We start from the raw sequence: 18,809 nt of genomic DNA, 5'->3' as shown, positions 1-18,809 counted from the left end.
TGCAGCAAGACTTCCCTGCTTTTATACTCCATTCCCCTTACAATAAAAGCCAAGCTCTCCTAATGCCCCCTCCAAGCTCATCTTGTCTACGAGACCCACTTCCTGCTCCCTCAACCCTATTCCCACTAAGCTGCTGACCACCCAACTTCCCTTCCTGGTCCCCATGTTAGCTGACATTGTTAATGGTTCTCTCTCCTCAGGTACTGTCCCCTTCTCCTTCAAATCTGCCACCGTCACCCCACTCCTCAAAAAAAACCCTTGACACCTCCATCCTTGCAAATTACCGCCCCATCTCCGACCTCCCTTGCCTCACCAAAGTCCTTAAACGTTCTGTCGCCTCCCCAATCTGTGCCCACCTTTCCCAGAACTCCATGTTTGAATCCCTCCAATCAGGTTTCCACCCCTGCCGAAACAGCTCTCAAAGTCACAAATGACATCCTTTGTGACTGTGACAAAAGTAAACTGTCCCTCCTCGTCCTTCTCGACCGGTCTGCAGCCTTTGACATGGTTGACCACACCATCCTCCTCCAACGCCTCTCCACCGTTGTCCAGCTGGGTGGGACTGCACTCGCCCGGTTCTACTCTTATCTATCTAATCGTAGTCAGAGAATCATCTGCAACGGTTTCTCTTCCCGCTCCTGCACTATTACCTCTGGTGCTCCCCAAGGATCTATCCTCGGCCCCCTCCTATTTCTCATTTCCATGCTGCCCCTCAGCGACATCATCCGAAAACACACCGCGAGTTCCCGCATGTATGCCGACGATACCCAGCTCTACCACACCACCACCTCTCTCTCGGCCCCTCCACTGTCTCTAAATTGTCAGACTGCTTGTCCGACCTCCAGTATTGGATGAGCAGAAATTTCCTCCAACTAAATATTGGGAAGACCGAAGACATTGTCTTCGGACCTGCCACAAACTCAGTTCCCTAGCCACCGATTCCATCTCTCTCCCTGGCAACTGTCTGAGGCTGAATCACACTGTTCGCAACCTTGGTGTCATATTTGATTCCAAAATGAGCTACCGACCACATATCAGCACCTTCACTAAGACCGCCTATTTCAACCTCTGGAGCATCGCCCGTCTCCGCCCCTGCCTCAGCTCATCTGCTGCTGAAATCCTCATTCGCGCCTTTGTTACCTCTAGACTTGACTATTCCAACGCACTCCTGGCTGGCCTCCCACATTCTACCCTACATAAAACTTGAGGTCATCCAAAGCTCTGCTGCCCGTGTCCTAACTTGCATGGGGTCGGGGCCCAGGGAATGTGCGGCACGGGCCAACAGCGAGGTCGGGAGGACCACAATGCATCCTACAAAACCCAAGCAGAGAGGACCTGCGGGAAGGAGGGAGGAGGACTGTAGGAGTATGTTTGTGTGTGTGTGTGCTAGGCCGTTGTAGCAGAGCCTGGTCTCCAATTGTCTTGGATCCCCTTGCCATTGGATCAAGACCTTGCTCTGTCAAGCCCGTGAGGTAGCTGGTGTGCAACAGCCACCCCACGTTAAAAGAATTCATGCACAGGCATCTTCCACCTTTTAAAATGAAGTTCGGGACCTGGAATGTCAGGACCCTCATGGACAACCCCAACAGTGACAGACTGGAGCGCCGTACTGCTATCGTTGCCCGGGAGCTCAGATGCTTCGACACTGACATCGCCGCCCTAAGTGAGACCCGGCGGGCAGAGGAAGGCCAGCTCACAGAGCAAGGCGGTGGTTACACCTTCTTCTGGAAAGGCAAACCCGAAGAAGAACGCCGCCTCCATGGGGTAGGCTTCGCCATAAAAAATGAACTGGTGGGCGTCTCAGAGACTCCCCTAGTGGTATAAACGAGCGCCTCGTGACTCTTCGGCTAACCCTAGCCCGGAAGCAGTGCACTACGATCATCAGTGCGTACGCCCTAACACTGGAAGCCACAGACGAGACCAAAGAGGAATTCTACTCCAGCCTCGAACAAGCCCTGTCCCGAGTCCCAACGGGCGACAAGCTGATCCTCCTTGGCGACTTCAACGCCAGAGTTGGAAAGGACACAGACCTCTGGAGAGGTGCGATCGGCAGAGAGGGGGTAGGGAAAGCCAACTCCAACGGTACCCTCCTCCTGTCGAAATGCTTAGAACATGGCCTCGTCATAACCAACACCTTGTTCTGTCAGAGAGACAAGTACAAGGCTTCATGGCAGCACCCTCGTTCCAAGCACTGGCATCTGCTGGACTACGTCATCGTCCGAGTGAGGGACCGCAAGGACATCCGCATCACCCGCGCCATGACAGGAGCTGATGACTGCTGGACAGACCTCCGCCTAATCTGCTCTCTGTCATCTCCATCAATGTAGCCCCAAAACAGCGGCGGCAACAGAAACAATGCCGCAGGAAAATTAACGCTGGAGCACTCAAAGACCCCGCTAAGAAAACCCAATTCAGCCTGCGCCTCACAAACAACCTGACGACTTCCAGTGATGCAGAGACACAGAGTGCCCACAGCGTCTGGTCTGCACTCAAGGCCTCCATAATCAGCACCTGTGAAGAGACGCTCGGTCGCTCAACCAGGAAACACCAAGACTGGTTCGACGAGAATGACCAGGAGATCCAGGAGCTAATAAGCCGTAAGCGCAAGGCATTTCTGATCTGGAAACAGCAACAGAACTCGAGAGCAAGAAAGCAGTTCTACAGAAGTCTGAAGGCCGAGGTCCAACAAAAAACTCACGACCTAAAGAACAGATGGTGGGTGGAGAAAGCGCAGGAGATCCAGCAGCTAGCCGACAACCACGACGTACGTGGATTCTTTAGCGCAGTCAAGACCATCTACGGCCCAAGCACCCAAGGCCCTTCCCCACTGCGGGCCAAGAACGGAGAGGTACTCATCAAGGACAGGGAAGCAGTCAGTGCCCGCTGGAAGGAGCACTTTGAAGATCTCCTTAACCACGACTCTGTCTTCGACAAGAGTGTCCTCAACTCCATCCCACAGCATGCTACCCGCCACCATCTCAGCACAACCCCAGCCCGGCATGAGGTTGAAAAGGCCATCCGACAACTGAAGAACAACAAGGCCTCAGGAGCAGATGAAATCCCCGCAGAGGCACTAAAGCATGGCGGAGAAGCACTACTGGCGCGAATTCATGAACTAATTTCTCTTATCTGGAAGGAGGAGAGTATGCCAGGGGATCTCAGACGCCGTAATTGTGACCATCTTCAAGAAAGGTGACAAGTCCGATTGCGGTAATTAGAGGAGTTTCCCTGCTATCTGCCACAGGGAAAGTCATCACAAGAATCCTCCTCAATCGCCTTCTCCCAGTGGCCGAAGAGCTCCTCCCAGAGTCGCAATGCGGATTCCGCCCACTAAGAGGCACAATGGACAGGATCTTCACCGCACGTCAATTACAAGAGAAATGCAGGGAACAGCACCAACCACTGTACATGGCCTTCTTTGATCTCACAAAGGCCTTCGACACTGTCAACTGTGAGGGATTATGAAGTGTCCTCCTCAAATTCGGCTGCCCTCAAAAGTTTGTCACTATCTTCCGTCTGCTTCACGACGACATGCAAGCCGTGATCCTGACCAACGGTTCCACCACAGACCCAATTCACGTACGAACCGGGGTCAAGCAAGGCTGTGTCATCGCACCAACGCTCTTCTCAATCTTCCTTGCTGCAATGCTCCATCTCACCCTCAGTAAGCTCCCCACTGGAGTGGAGCTAATTTACAGAACAAACGAGAAACTGTTCAACCTCCGTCGCCTCCAGTCCAGATCCAAGGTCGTCCCATCCTCTGTCGTCGAATTACAGTATGCAGACGATGCTTGCATCTGCGCTCACTCGGTGGTCGAACTCCAAACCATCGTAAACACCTTCACCGAAGCATACGAGAACATGGGCCTTACACTAAACATCCGTAAGACAAAGGTCCTCTACCAGCCTGCCTCCGCCACACAGTGCTGCCCCCCGATTATCAAAATCCACGACAAGGCCTTGGACAACGTGGACCACTTTCTATACCTCGGGAGCCTACTGTCAACAAGGGCAGACGTCGACGACGAAGTCCAACACCGCCTTCAGTGTGCCGGTGCAGCCTTCGGTCGCCTGAGGAAGAGAGTGTGTTTGAAGACCAGGACCTCAAACCCGGCACTAAGCTCATGGTCTACAGGGCAGCAGTGATACCTGCCCTGCTGTATGCCTCAGAGACATGGACCATGTACAGCAGGCACCTCAAAGCACTGGAGAGGTACCACCAATGCTGCCTCCGCAAGATCCTGCAAATCCATTGGCAGGGCAGGCGCACCAACGTCAGTGTTCTTGCTCAGGCCAACATCCCCAGCATCGAAGCTCTGACCACGCTCAATCAGCTCCGATGGACGGGTCACATTGTCCGCGTGCCCGATATGAGACTCCCAAAACAAGCGCTCTACTCGGAGCTCCGGCACGGCAAGAGAGCCCCAGGTGGGCAGAGGAAATGCTTCAAGGACACCCTCAAAGCCTCCTTGAAAAAGTGCAACATCCACATCGACACCTGGGAATCCCTGGCCCAAGACCGCACAAAGTGGAGGAGAAGCATCCGGGAAAGCGCCGAACACCTCGAGTCTCTTCGCCGGGAGCAAGCGGAAGCCAAGCGCAGGCAGCGCACGTCAACCCAAGCACCCCACCCACCCGCCCCTTCAACCACCGTCTGCCCCACCTGTGACAGAGGCTGTAGGTCCCGCATAGGACTAATCAGTCACCTGCGAGCTCATTTTTAATGTAGAAGCAAGTCATCCTCGGTTCCAAGGGACTGCCTAAGAAGGAGAACTCGCACCAAGTCCCTTTCACCCATCACCCCTGTACTTGCTGACCTACATTGGCTCCCAGTTAAGCAATGTCACGATTTTAAAATTCTCATTCTTGTTTTCAAATCCCTCTATGGCCTTGACCTTCCCTATCTATTCCTACATTACAGCAGTGACTACACTCAAAGTACTTCATTGGCTGTAAAGCGCTTTGAGACATCCAGTGGTCGTGAAAGGCATATATAAATACAAGTCTTTGTTTTTTTTCTTTTCTATCTCTGTAATCTCCTCTAGCCCCACAACTTTCCGAGATATCTGCACTCCTCTAATTCTGGCCTCTTGAGCAACCTCGATTTTAATCACTCCACCATTGGCGGCCGTGCCTTCAGCTGCCAATGCCCCAAGCTCTGGAATTCCCTCCCTAAACCTCTCTACCTCTCTCTCCTCCTTTAAGACACTCCTTAAAACCTACCTCTTTGACAAAGCTTTTGGTCATCTGCCCAAATATCTCATGTGGCTCGGTGTCAAATTTTATTTTATAACGCTCCTGTGAAGTGCCTTGGGACGTTTTACTACATTAAAGGTGCTATTTAAATACAAGTTGTTTTTGTTAATGTTATCTATCTTTTATGTCAATATTGTGCTGTGCCAGCTCTTTTACCTCTATATTGCACACTCCTACTTCACTTCTGTTTCTCTCCTTCACTTCTGATTCTCGCTCTCTTTCACTTGTTTCTCTCTCTCTCACCCTCCTTCATTTCTATTGCTCTCTCCCCCTCTTCTTCATTTCTGTTTCTCTCGTCTCTCCTACTTCTAAAAACTCTCTCTTGTATCCACATCTCTTTTTGCCTCTCTTTGCTGTTTGCTCTGTAACACATTATCATCTATTTCTTCCAGTATTCCAAAGGATGGGGAGGAGGCCAGGTGGTTGAAGCATGGGGCCTCAAAGGACAGGGAACTGGACCAGCAGTTTAGGAACACAGATTGTCTGGTCATTTATCTCATTGCTGCTTGTGGGACCCAGCTGAGAGGACAGACAGGGCTCAGTTTAACGTCACATCCAAAAGACGGCACCTACAACAGTGCAGCACTTGCTCAGTACTGCACTGGAGTGTCAACCTGGATTATGTGCTCAAGTCTTTGGAGTAGAGCTTGAACCCACGACCTTCTGACTCAGAGACGAGAGTGCTGCCATTGAGCCAAGGCTTGATGTGGTCCAGCCAGTTGTGGTGATGAATGGCTAAACCAATTGTGGCCAGATAAATTCAAGTCTGTGCTCCTTGGACTTAGAGCCAGGGGTAACAACCAAGTTGGGAGAGAATAAGAGTGCCAAATATCCCGTCCTACACATTCTTCCTCCTCTCTACATTCTCACTGAGGGAATCAAGATTCAACGCACCATCTCCTACACCAATATATTAACATGCAGCTACAGCAAGCAATTAGGAAAGCAAATGGCCTTTATTACAAGAGGATTGGAGTATAAGAGTAAAGACGTCTTACTACAATTATATAGGGCCCTGGTGAGACCACACCTGGAATATTGTGTACAGTTTTGGTCTCCTTACCTGAGGAAGGCTATACTTGCCATAGAGGGAGTACAACGAAGGTTCACCAGACTGGTTCCTGGGATTGGGGGGGGGGGGGGGGGGGTTGTTCTACAAAGAGAGCTTGAGTAGACTAGGCCTATATTCTCTAGAGTTTAGAAGAATGAGAGGTGATCTCATTGAAACATGCAAAATTCTTACAGGACTTGACAGGGTAGATGTTTCCCCTGGCTGGGGAGTCTAGAACCAAGGGTCACTATCTCAGAATAAGGGGTCGGCCATTTAGGACTGAGATGAAGAGAAATTTCTTCACTCGGAGGGTGGTGAATCTTTGGAATTCTCTACCCCAGAGGGCTGTGGAGGCTCAGTTGTTGAGTATATTCAAGACAGAGAGCGATAGATTTTTGAATATTAAGGGAATCAAGGGATATGGGGATAGTGCAGGAGAGTGGAGATGAGGTAGATGATCAGCCATGGTCTTATTGAATGGCAGAGCAGACTCGAAAGGCCAAAATGGCCTACTCCTGCTCCTATTTCTTATGTTCTTATTTATTCCCAGTACCCCAAGATGTGGAACTCTTCACCTCGAGTCTTTTCTTCCTCCTACAATCTATAAGCTTTTAATATCTAGCGTCAGGATGTCCCATCTTTAGTTCCCATTTTACTTGTCTTCTCTTTTACTCTTTTTAGTACTGGTGGTGTCCCGTGGCCCACTTCCTTGGTGTCCCAATAATTTGTTTTAGTTAAGCATTGATGCTTCTTAGTGGGGAAGTATATAATGAGGGCCTACAGTAAACAATGCTGAGGCTACAGTCAGATGTACAAATAAAATGCTGACACATGCTCCTCGACAGAGGAACTAACTTTGAGTTGTGATATCACTATCTTGGGAATTTCCTTTCGGAAGAAATAAATGGAACGAAAACTATAAATAGTCAGTTTTTATTGTCAATTTAAAAACCTAGATTTTGTTTTAGGTTTTATTTTTAGTGTAAAAACAGGAGAAAAATCAGTAGGGAAAAATTGAACCCAAAAAGCCCAGGTAATTCAGAGGCACCTTTTATTTTAAGCGTCACTGCAACTCAAGAAAACAAGCAAGGGACTTGAAAACAGTGTACAGTCAAACTAAATGACAACACCCAGTTATTTACACAGTAAAAGTAATGTTTCCTCTCATTTTTTGGGGGGCCTTTAACAGGCTGCATGGCCCATTCAAAATTCCGTGCATGTGCGGTGTTTCCCTTTAAAAGCAGGACCTCTAGAGCACGGCCATGCAGCTTAAAGGGAACATTGAGTAAAAGTGAAGAACCCAAGTGAAGAACCTTATTGTTGTGGCTCCAGCCACTTGCCTGCCACTATGACAGTGGGATAATAAAAATTGTTTGAGGTTATGCACAGGGGAACAGTTATGATCTTGCTTTTAGTAAACAATTCTTTGGTGTGTGACCTGAGTCAGCTTCTAATTGATGACCTTGGTCATCAGGAAGACTATCAGTGTGGTAACTGTGTCAGTGCACTGCTGCCTTTGCCCCAAACCTAACTAGCAACAAAAGACTGATGTCTTTTATCCTGCTTCTTGGGCAATGTACTTGATACCTGTGAGGATAAGGATAAAGACTGTCTGAAGGACAACCAGGACCATGGCACTTTGGAGCAGCAGGCTGTCCTAAGGGGGGAGGAGCAGAGGAAGTGTAATGTAGTAGTTGTAGGGGATTCTATAATTAGGGGGACAGATATCATCCTTTGTAAGCAAGATCAAGAGTCTCACATGGTATGTTGCCTATCTGGTGTCTGGGTGAGAGACATCTCGAACAGGTTTGAAAGGATATTGGAGAGGGAGGAGGAGGATCCAGTCAGTGGTCCATGTTGGGACCAACAACATAGGGAAGAATAGGCAAGAGGTCCTGTTTGGGAAGTGCCAGGAACTAGGAGCTAAATTAAAGAACAGGACCTCAAGGGTTATAATCTTTGGATTATTACCCGAGCCGCGTGCAAACTGGCGTAGGGATAAGCTGATTAGGCAAGTGAACACGTGGCTAAAGGAGTGGCGAGGTAAGAGGGGTTCCATTTCATGGGGCACTGGCACTAGTATTGGGACAGGAAGGAATTGTACCACTGGGACGGGCTCCACCTGAACCGGTCTGGCACCAGGGTCCTAGCGGAAAGGATAAATAGGGCGATCACAAGAACTTTAAACGGGGGGAGGGCTCAGGTGGAAATTGTAGTACAAATCGTAGTTCAAAAATAAATGAAAGGGGAGAGACTGGAGTAAGAGTCAGAAATTGTGCTTTAAGCACTACAGGTAAAAGAAAAACTAAAAGATGTAAAGCGATTAAACCAGGAGAGGGAAATAAGAAACATGTGAATAAAACATTAGAGCTGAAGGACAGGTTAGGGTGTGTGGCCCAAATAAGCCTTCTTTATACAAACGTATGGAGTACAAGGAATAAATTGAATGAGCTGCAGGCACAAATTTAAATTGGAGGGTATGACATTGTAGCCATTACTGAGACATGGCTGCAAGACAGTCAGGACTGGGAGCTAAATATACCAGGTTATAAGGGCTACAGGAAAGATAGGGAAAATGGCAGAGGGGTAGGAGTAGCCTTAGTGATTAAGGCTGATATCACTTCAATGATAAGAGGGGATATAAAGTGAGGTAAGCAGGTAGTGGAGACTTTATGGGTAGATTTAAGAAATAGGAAAGGATTTAAGACTGTAGTGGGAGTTGTGTATAGACCCCCTGGTAGCAGCCGTGACGTGCTAGATTGTATAAATACAGAGATTAGACAAGCATGTAGCAAAGGCAGAATGGTTTTAATGGGGGATTTTTGGGATAAGCAGACTGGCACCTGTCAGAGACGTAGTGAAATTCTAGTGTGTCTGGGATCGTTTTCTACAACAATATGTCCTAGAGGCAACAAGGGGACAAGCCAGGTCAGATTTAGTAATGAGTAATGAGCCTGATTTAGTTAACAGCCTAACTGTGCGTGAACATTTATCCAATAGTGATCATAACATGATCAAGTTCAACGTAGCGTTTGAAAGGAAGAAATGCGAAATCGCTACCAAGGTTCTAGGTTTAGGTAAGGCCAAGGCAGAGACTGTCCAATGTAAACTGGGCAAATCTCTTAATGGGTAAAATGACAGATCAGTGGGAGATGTTTAAAAAATAATTTAAAAGCCGTGGACGACTAAAGAGGTAAGGGACAGCATAAAACTAAAAGAAAAGCATACAAAAATGCAAAAAATAGAATAGATCCTGGCGAATGGGATAGCTACAAAGAACAGCAAAGGGTCACAAAACAGATAGTAAGAACTACAGAAAGGGAGTATGAAAAGAAACTTGTAAGAGATATCAAAATTAACACCAAGAATTTTTACAATTACATTAGGGAAAAGAGGGCAGTCAGGAGCAATGTTGCCCATTAAAAACTGAAAGTGGTGAGATTGTCAATGATAGTAAGGAAATGGCGGACATGCTGAATAATTACTTTGTGTCAGTATTTACAGTAGGAGGAGGATAGCATTCTGGAAATCCCAAGGAAACTAATATTGAATCGGGCACAAGGACTCAATAAAATTAACGCAAGTAAAATAACAGTAATGAAGAAAATAATGGCACTAAAGAGTGACAATTCCCCAGGGCCAGATGGTTTCCATCCCAGGGTTTTAAAAGAAGTAGGTGAGCACATTGTAGATCCCCTAATTATAATCTTCCAAAGTTCTCTCGATTCAGGAACCATTCCTTTAGATTGGAAAATTGTGCATGTGCATATTTAAGAATGGCGAGAGGGGGAAACCAGGGAACTATAGACAAGTTAGCCTAACATCTGTTGTTGAGAAATTGCTAGAGTCTATAATTAAGGATAGAGTGACTGAACACCTCGCAAATTGTCAGTTGATCAGAGAGAGCCAGCATGGAATTGTGAAAGGTAGGTCATGCCTGACAAAGCTTTTAAGCTGACTAAAGTAGTGGACAGGGGAATGTCTATGGATGTTACTTATATGGACTTCCAGAAGGCATTTGATAAAGTTCCACATAAGAGACTGTTATCTAAGGTAGAAGCCCACGGAATTGAAAGCAAATTATTGACCTGATTAGGAAATTGGCTGAGTAGCAAGAGACAGAGAGTAGGGATAATGGGTAGGTACTCAAACTGGCAGGGTGTGACTAGTGGTGTCCCGCAGGGATCTATGTTGGAGCCTCAACTATTCACAGTATTTATGAACGACTTAGATGATGGCATAGAAAGTCATATATACAGATTTGCCGATGACACAAAGATAGGTGGCATTGTAGGCAGTGTAGATGAAAGCATAAAATTACAAAGGGATACTGATAGATTAAGTGAATGGGCAAAACTGTGGCAAATGGATTTCAATGTAAGCAAATGTGATGTCATCCACTTTGGACCTAAAAAGGATAGAACAGGGTACTTTCCAAATGGTGAGAGGCTAAAAACAGTGGAGGTCCAAAGAGACTTGGGGGGCCCGGGTACATCGATCATTAAAATGTCATGAACAGGTACAGAAAATAATCAAAAAGGCTAATGGAATGCTGGCCTTTATACCTAGAGGACTAGAATACAAGGGGGTAGAAGTTATGCTGCAGCTATACAAAACCCTGGTTCGACCGAACCTGGAGTACTGGGAGCAGTTCTGGGCACCACACCTTGGCCATGGAGGGAATGCAGCGCAGGTTTACCAGAATGATACCCGGAGGTCAAGGGTTAAATTACAAGGAGAGATTACACAAACTAGGGTTGTATTCCCTAGAATTTAGAACGTTAAGGGGTGATCTGATCAAAGTTTTTTGCCTCCATTTCGCAACTGCGCCCAATTGCAAGACTGAAATCAGGAGCTCAGTGTGTGGAAAAAGTGACAAGCATGGAAAACTGTGAACCATTTCCTTCGAGTAGTCCTCAACACTAGTTGGGATTACGGTCATACCTAAAACAATAGTAAACAACACGGATATATAACCTTCCTCACTTTGAACGTAGTTCACCCTCCACATACAAGTGAATATTCCATGGGCTCAGCAACAATACCATGGACTAGTTCTCTAAGAGACTGACATACAGCGACCACCTTGGTCAGATGCTCATCCCCACACCTCATCTATATGGAATGGTGTTAGACCAGATGTTCCTTTCCCTACTGAGCCATCAGGGAAAATGCAACCCCCAGAAAATTAATAAGCAGCAAGGCGCACATGAGCAGAAGGAGCTTTGTGGGTTGCAGTAAAATGAACAAGGGAGATCACACCTACACCAGGTAATGTAACATCCATTCAACGCCACATGAAATGAATTTTATCGAAGCAGTACAAAATCATGGAGATGGAAGACTCTATGGCAGTGTTAAGGCCAGCTGGAGAACAGCACGGAGGAAGCATGTATCTGCTTGAATTGGCAGATAAGATGATAATCCTCATTATGTAAGTTACTCCATGTAGCTACTTTGCAGATGATGTCAAAGAAAACCCTCGGCATATGGGTCTAAGAGGTTTGACTTTCCACGTGCCTTTTGAGAACCTAAATACCACTGGGTACTCACCAACTGAACTCCCCGGTCCAGAGAAAGGCAACAAACCCCAACTGCTGCTACATATGTTCAACCAGCTGAGAGGCAATAACTCAAAACATGCCTATTTTCCAACAGGAGTCACTGGCTAGAGATCAGAAGTGGGAACCTGGGTGATGCTTCACCTTTCGAGCACGAGCACGGACACCAGATGCACTGTCCTTGTTAAGATCAGATAACACAGCACTTACTGGGAATCGAATCTCGAACCATTTGGTTCTATATAGCCAGAGCTATATCACGTAGTGCCTTTACTAGGAATTGGGGAGCTTATTACCCATTAAACATGATAAATAGAAAATAAAAGACTTGCATTTATATAGCACCTTTCACGACCTCAGGACACCCCAATATGATAATGACCAGATACTCTGTCTTAGTAACGTTGGTTGAGGGATAAATATTGGCCCAGGACACTGGGGAGAACTCCCCTGCTCGTCTCCATATAGTGCCATGGGATCTTTTACGTCCACCTGAGGGGGCAGACGGGGCCGCGGTTTATTGTCTCGTCTGAAAGATGGCACCTCTGACAGTGCAGCACTTCCTCAGCACTGCACTGAACTGTCAGCCTATATTTTGTGCTCAAGTCTCTGGAGTGGGGCTGGAACCCATGACTTTCTGACTCAGAGGCGAGACAGCTACCACTGAGATTTAGGTGTCCTCGTACAGGAAACAGAGTTAGCAAGCAGGTACAATAAGCAATTAGGAAGGCAAATGGCATGTTGGCCTTTATTGCAAGGGGGTTGGAATACAAGAGTAAGGCAGTCTTGATACAGTTGTACAGGGCTTCGGTGAGACCACACCTGGAGTACGGAGCACAGTTTTGGTCTCCAGATCTGAGGAAGGATATACTTGTCTTAGAGGTGCAATGAAGGTTCACTAGATTGATTCCTGGGATGAGAGTGTTGTCCTATGATGAGAGATTGTGTAGAATGAGCCTATACTCTCTGGAGTTTAGAAGAATGAGAGGTGATCTCATTGAAATATAAGATTTTGAGGGGGATTGACAGGGTTCATGCCGAGAGGTGGTTTCCCTTGACTGGAGAGTCTAGAATTAGGGGGTATAGTCTCAGGATAAGGGGTCGGCCATTTAAGACTGAGATGAGGAGGAATTTCTTCACTTAGTGGGCTGTGAATCTTTGGAATTCACTGCCCCAAAGGGCTGTGGATGCTGGATCGTTGAGTATATTCAAGGCTGAGATGGAGAGATTTTTGGAATCAAGGGATATGGAGATCGGGCGGGAAAGTGGAGTTGAGGTCGAAGATCAGTCATGATCTTATTGAATGGTGGAGCAGGCTCGAGGGGCTGTATAGCCTACTCCTGCTCCTAATTCTTATGTTCTTATAGCCACAGCTGACATCTATGATGGCACTCAGTCAATCCCATTTGTTATTTCAGGCCACTTGTTGGGAGTGTGCAATGCGGATAGCACATATAAGCTCTCTTTCCAATTTATTCCAGTGTTTACAGATGTGAGGAAATTCCTCCACATGTTGATCAATGGGCTCGAGTCATCCTCAGCTCTCAAGTCAAATTCAGCTGATCTAAGGCAGACAGTTGAAGAAGGTAGTAAGTGAAAACATCTGGAAGAATTTTTTCTTGCAGCACCGAAGATTGGAATAAAGTGATGACCGAGCTCATCCTAACATATACTACACACGTGCCTTACAGACAGACATGTTTTGTAGCAACATCTGTATATTGCTCATGTCTATTTCTTAAACTGGCTGAAATCTGCTCCAAGAAAGGCATAAAGTGAGTGTTCAACAAGTGAGCAATGCGTTTGCTGCCCAGCGGGGTACAGCTATTTCCACCCATCTCCTCCCCTGTTTGTGATTACAGGAATCTTCACTTACTTGTCTATGTCGTCAGTTATGCCTTCCTTCTCTTTCTCCTTTCTTTGGTTAAGCTCCTCCTCGGTCAGATGATTAAATGGGTCCTGTAAGCTCTGTACGTTTAAAAAGAACCAACCAAAACATTTAAAGTCTGAAGAGAGTACATCCTGTAAACGACAACTACTACAATGTGATTATTCTTAGGTCTAATGTTACTGAGTTCTGGGGTATGAGGTGGCTACTCCTTCACTGAACTCTCGCCAGTAATCTGCAAACATCACAATGCCAGGTACAACTTTAGTCAGCTACGACTGATATTAATGTCAGTTGATGGTACCATGGTCACATCTGCCCTCTCAGGTAGATGTAAAAGATCCCATGACACTATTTGAAGAGGAGCAGGGAGTTCTCTCCCGTGTCATTTGCCCCTCAACCAAAACAGATTTGTGTGGCATTTATCTCACTGCTGTTTGTGGGACATTGTAGTGTATAAATTGACTGCCGCATTTCCTGACATTTGGGGTGTCCTGTGGACATGACAGGTACTATATAAAAATGCAAGTTCTTCCTTTTCTTTCAGCAGGTCCTAGTCTCCGTGTACTGACTTGCAGATAATCCTTGACCAACAGCACTGACTGCGGGGCTGCAGTGCAAGGTGAATTCTCTGTTGTGCAATGCAAGTCTAGCTGACCACTTACTCCACGGGGGCAATTTTGCCAGCCCTAGGGAGGCGGGACTGCCAGGAAAATGGCAGAATTTGGGGGCGGGTGCCCAACCCGCCCTCAAGCCATCTTGCCAGGAGGCGGGTAGCCGTCCCGCGCCGGGTCCCATCTCCTTGGAAACGGGGAGGGATTAAAGCCTATTAATTGCCTGTTAACAGGCAGAAAATAGGATTATCACCTTTTTGCCCTCACAAGTGCGGGCTTCCCGAAGGCTCCGAAACCCGCCAGGTCAGCGAGGCGAGTACTGGGTCTGTGGGGGTCGGGGTGCAAAAGTGATGGGTGCAAGAGTGGAGAGGTGAGTATTAAAAGTGTACTTACCTTTGTTTCTTCCTGCAGACTTCAGTTGGTGTGTATGTGGAGAGTCTCGGACCTCCGTGTTGGAGATAAGAGATGGCTGTTGCATTCTCAGATGCAACAACCATCTCATTTCTGTAAAAGAAAGAAGTTTGATGAGGTCTTGAATTCAAGACCTCATCAAACTACAGAGAATGTCACTGTTTGACAGCTTCACAGAGCTGTCAAACGATGACAATTCATCGTTCAAGGAATTTTGACAGATGAAACGTCATACGTTGACATTCTCTGCAACCGGCTTTCCCTTAATTGGCCTAAGCCCGATGAGCAGGCTTAACAAGGTCAATCAAGGGAAAATAGCTTGGGTTGGCCAGAAGTTGATGGAGGCGGGACTGAACCGCAACAAGTGGGAATCCCGCCTCCAAAAGCTCCCCATTGAGAAATCACCCCCCATTCTATCAAATCACCCCTCAACCTCCTTTGCTCTCATGAAAACAAATCCAGCTTCTCCAACCTGCCCTTGTAGCCAAGATCCCCCATCCCCGGAACCATTCTGGTAAATCTCCTCTGCACCCTTTCAAGGGCCTTCACATTCTTCCTAAAGTGTGGTGACCAGAACTGGCCTAACCAGCACTTTATAAAGGTTCAGCATAACTTCTCTACTTTTGTACTGAATACCTCTATTTATGAAGCCCAAGATCCCATATGCTTTGCTAACCACTCTCAATATGTCCCGCCACCTTCAGGGACCTATGCACATTACTCCCAAGTCCCTCTGTCCCTGCATACACTTTAAAACTGTGCCATTAAGTGTATATTGCCTCTCCCTGTTCCTTCTGCCAAAATGCATTACCTCACACTTCTTTATCTTTTTTTTTTAAATTCGTTCCTGGGATGTGTGCACCGCTGGCAAGGCCAGCATTTATTGCCCATCCCTAGTTGCCCTTGAGAAGGTGGTGGTGAGCCGCCGCCTTGAACCGCTGCAGTCCGTGTGGTGATGGTACTCCCACAGTGCTGTTAGGGAGGGAGTTCAAGGATTTTGACCCAGCGACGATGAAGGATCGGCGATATATTTCCAAGTCAGGATGGTGTGCGACTTGGAGGGGAACTTGGAGATGGTGATATTTCCATGCGCCTGCTGCCCTTGTCCTTCTAGGTGGTAGAGGTCGCGGGTTTGGGAGGTGCCTCCGAAGAGGTCTTGGCGAGTTTCTGAAATGCATCTTGTAGATGGTACACACTGCAGCCACGGTACGCCGGTGGTGGAGGGAGTGAATGTTTAAGGTGGTGGATGGGGTCCCAATCAAGCGGGCTGCTTTGTCCTGGATGGTGTCGAGCTTCTTGAGTGTTGTTGGAGCTGTGGAGAGTATTCCATCACACTCCTTACTTGTGCCTTGTAGATGGTGGAAAGGCTTTGGGGAGTCAGGAGGTGAGACACTGACCGCAGAATACCCAGCCTCTGACCTACTCTTGTTGCCACAGTATTTATGTGGCTGGTCCAGTTAAGTTTCTGGTCAATGGTGACCCCCAGGATATTTATGGTGGGGGATTCAGCGATGGTAATGCCGTTGAATGTCAAGGGGCGGTGGTTAATCTTTTGAGTTTGATTCGTTTATTTACTATTTCTCCTCTTTTTATTATGAATGAGGTTATATAATTTCTAATCTCATCTTCCGATGTCATGTCCACCTGATCTGACTACCTGGTAAATACTGAAGCAAAGTAATTATTTAATATTTCTGCCATTTCGCTATTACTGCCTGTTGTTATCCTGTCCATCCCTCGTGGCCCTATTCCCATCCTAACTTTTTTTATTTATGCGCCTATAGAATATTTTACTATTTTGTTTTATGTTCCTTGATAATTTAATTTCATAGTTTCTCTTTGCCTTCCTAATTGTTTTTTGACTTCTCTCCTAATCCCTTTGTATTCTCCCTTGTCATGCACTCCCCTGCTGTCCATGTACTTAGTGTATGCCCCTTTCCTTACCCTCAATTTTTCATTCTGTCTCCATTCATCCATGGTGTCTCATTAGTGTTTAGTTTGTTCATGTTTTATATCGCGCCTTTAACGTATTAAAACGTCCCAAGGCGCTTCACAGGAGCGTTATCAGACAAAATTTGACACTGCGCCATCTGGGGGCTGGGGCCACCAAATGGATGGTAATACCTGGTTTGCTTTTCCATCTGCACTGTAAGATTGAGGGCTCAAGCTACACTCAGAGGACCCACATTCCCCTTTATTACTGACCTCCTAGTGTACTGTATGAATGAAGCCAATGGTGCCCAGAATCACTTGCAAGTGACTCAAGCAGCATGCATGTGATATGCGTGCTGCCTGGTCATTTTAATGATGCAGGCATGCAGCCAGCGCAACCCACCCTAGCTTTTGGGGGGGGGGGGGGGGGGGGGGATATCGGGTGTCTATGACGCTTAAAGGCAGCCTGCACCTGTTAAAGGGAGGTGTATTCTGGCTCCAGACACCAGGGAAACACGAATACAAAAGCAAAATACCGCAGATGCCGGAAATCTGCAATAAAAACAGAAAATGCTGGAAATACTCAGGAGGTCAGGCAGCATCTGAGAGAATCAGCATCGACCTGAAACGTTAACTCTGTTGCTCTCTCCACAGATGCTGCCTGATCTGCTGAGTATTTCCAGCATTTTCTGTTTTTATACCAGGGAAACACTTCCTATTGAAGAAATTATAGAATCATAGATAGAATGATAGAATCATACAGCACAGGAGACGGCCTTTCAGCCCATGGTGCCTGTGCCGGCTCTTTGAACGAGCTATCCAATTAGTCCCACTCCCCTGCTCTTTCCCCATAGCTCTGCAAATTTTTCTCCGTTCAAGTATTTATCCAATTCCTTCGTGAAAGATATTATTGAATCTGCTTCCACCACTTTTTCAGGCAGATTGTTCCAGATCATAACAACTCGTTGCGTTAGAAAAAATTCTCATATCGCCGCCGAGGAAGTAGTGAGAGGGCATCAAGGTACTCCGATGCTACCTTGGAGATCCAGGTGGAGGCAATGGACAGGAGGATGGACATCTTGTTTGCATTGGGCAGAAAGCCCTTCAAGCATCAACCAGTGTGTTAAATGCCCATAGGAGAATGGCAATTGTAATCTCGATCCGATAACACAAGATTAACTTTTTGTTGTTTTGATGGGTCAGAGAGAAAACTTGTGGGACCTTTTGTCAGGAGATGAAATAGATGGGTTTGTGATTCTCTCAGGCTTAATGGGCTAAAGGGCCTCCTCTTGCTTCACGCTTTCTTTTGGTCTTACCTTCAGTGCGGTAAATTGGTACGGGTGATAGCCCTTGAAACTCTCATGAATCTGAGACATCATATGGGCAGTCCTCTCCCAGAAGTGAAGCAGTGTATCCTAGTGGAAGGGAAAAAAAACATGTCACTTCTAGGTGTACAAGAAGACCAAATTAAATTGAGGAGGAAAGATGACATGCTGGCAGTGCATGGAGTGGCAGGGCACAGAATTGAGCCTGACTGGGCAAGTTTCTATTCTCAGACATGCCATTGGGGAACGCACTGAGCAAAGATGATATGCTTCTAAATGGAGAGTAATGGGGAGGGCAGGTGAAAGTGGGGGGAGAAATGAGCGAGAATTACCTCAGCCCATTCTCAAGTACCTCAGAGTAGGATTATCAACAGTGGCGTTGACAAGCAGACTGATTACCCACCTCCTCAAGCAGCAAATGGCGCATCACCCAGGGAAGGAGGGAGGGGGAGAAAATACTTTTAAATATTGGAACAAAAATTAATAGAGAACAAAATATCTGAACAATTTTTGATAGAGCTCACTCGTTAAGTTGTGCCTCAATAATTTGTAGATAGAGATACGTTCATGGAGTGGGGGAAAGGAAAAGGCTGACTTCATATTTAAGAGTGCTGGGCTGTATACAAGGACATACAGGATATGGGGCATGGTAGTATAGTGGTTACGTTACGGGACTGGTAATCCAGAGGACTGGACTAATAACCTAGAGAACGCAAGTTCAAATCCCACCATTCCAGTTTGAGAATCTGAATTCAATTAAAAAAAAGACAA

The 18,809-nt window shown here is 46.7% G+C and overlaps 1 protein-coding gene across 5 annotated transcripts in view; it reads right to left on the bottom strand.

The window, feature by feature from the left end:
• Positions 1 to 18,809, bottom strand: part of LOC147119946 (islet cell autoantigen 1-like protein) — a 179,320-nt gene that overhangs the window by 61,917 nt on the left and 98,594 nt on the right. For all 5 annotated transcript variants that reach the window (XM_085985392.1, XM_085985393.1, XM_085985391.1 and 2 more), the window contains 2 exons: positions 18,030 to 18,128; positions 13,745 to 13,836 (listed from right to left, as the gene is read on the bottom strand). In XM_085985392.1, coding sequence (XP_085841518.1) covers positions 13,745 to 13,836; positions 18,030 to 18,128 — 191 coding nt within the window. The remainder of the gene's footprint in view (positions 1 to 13,744; positions 13,837 to 18,029; positions 18,129 to 18,809) is intronic.

This window comes from Somniosus microcephalus, chromosome 4, assembly GCF_052327205.1.
Source record: "Somniosus microcephalus isolate GS21.2 chromosome 4, FLI_Smic_1.0, whole genome shotgun sequence".
Classification (NCBI taxonomy): Eukaryota; Metazoa; Chordata; class Chondrichthyes; order Squaliformes; family Somniosidae; genus Somniosus; species Somniosus microcephalus.
Note: the sequence above shows the minus strand (reverse complement) of the source record. Positions and strands in the feature narration are given on the sequence as shown.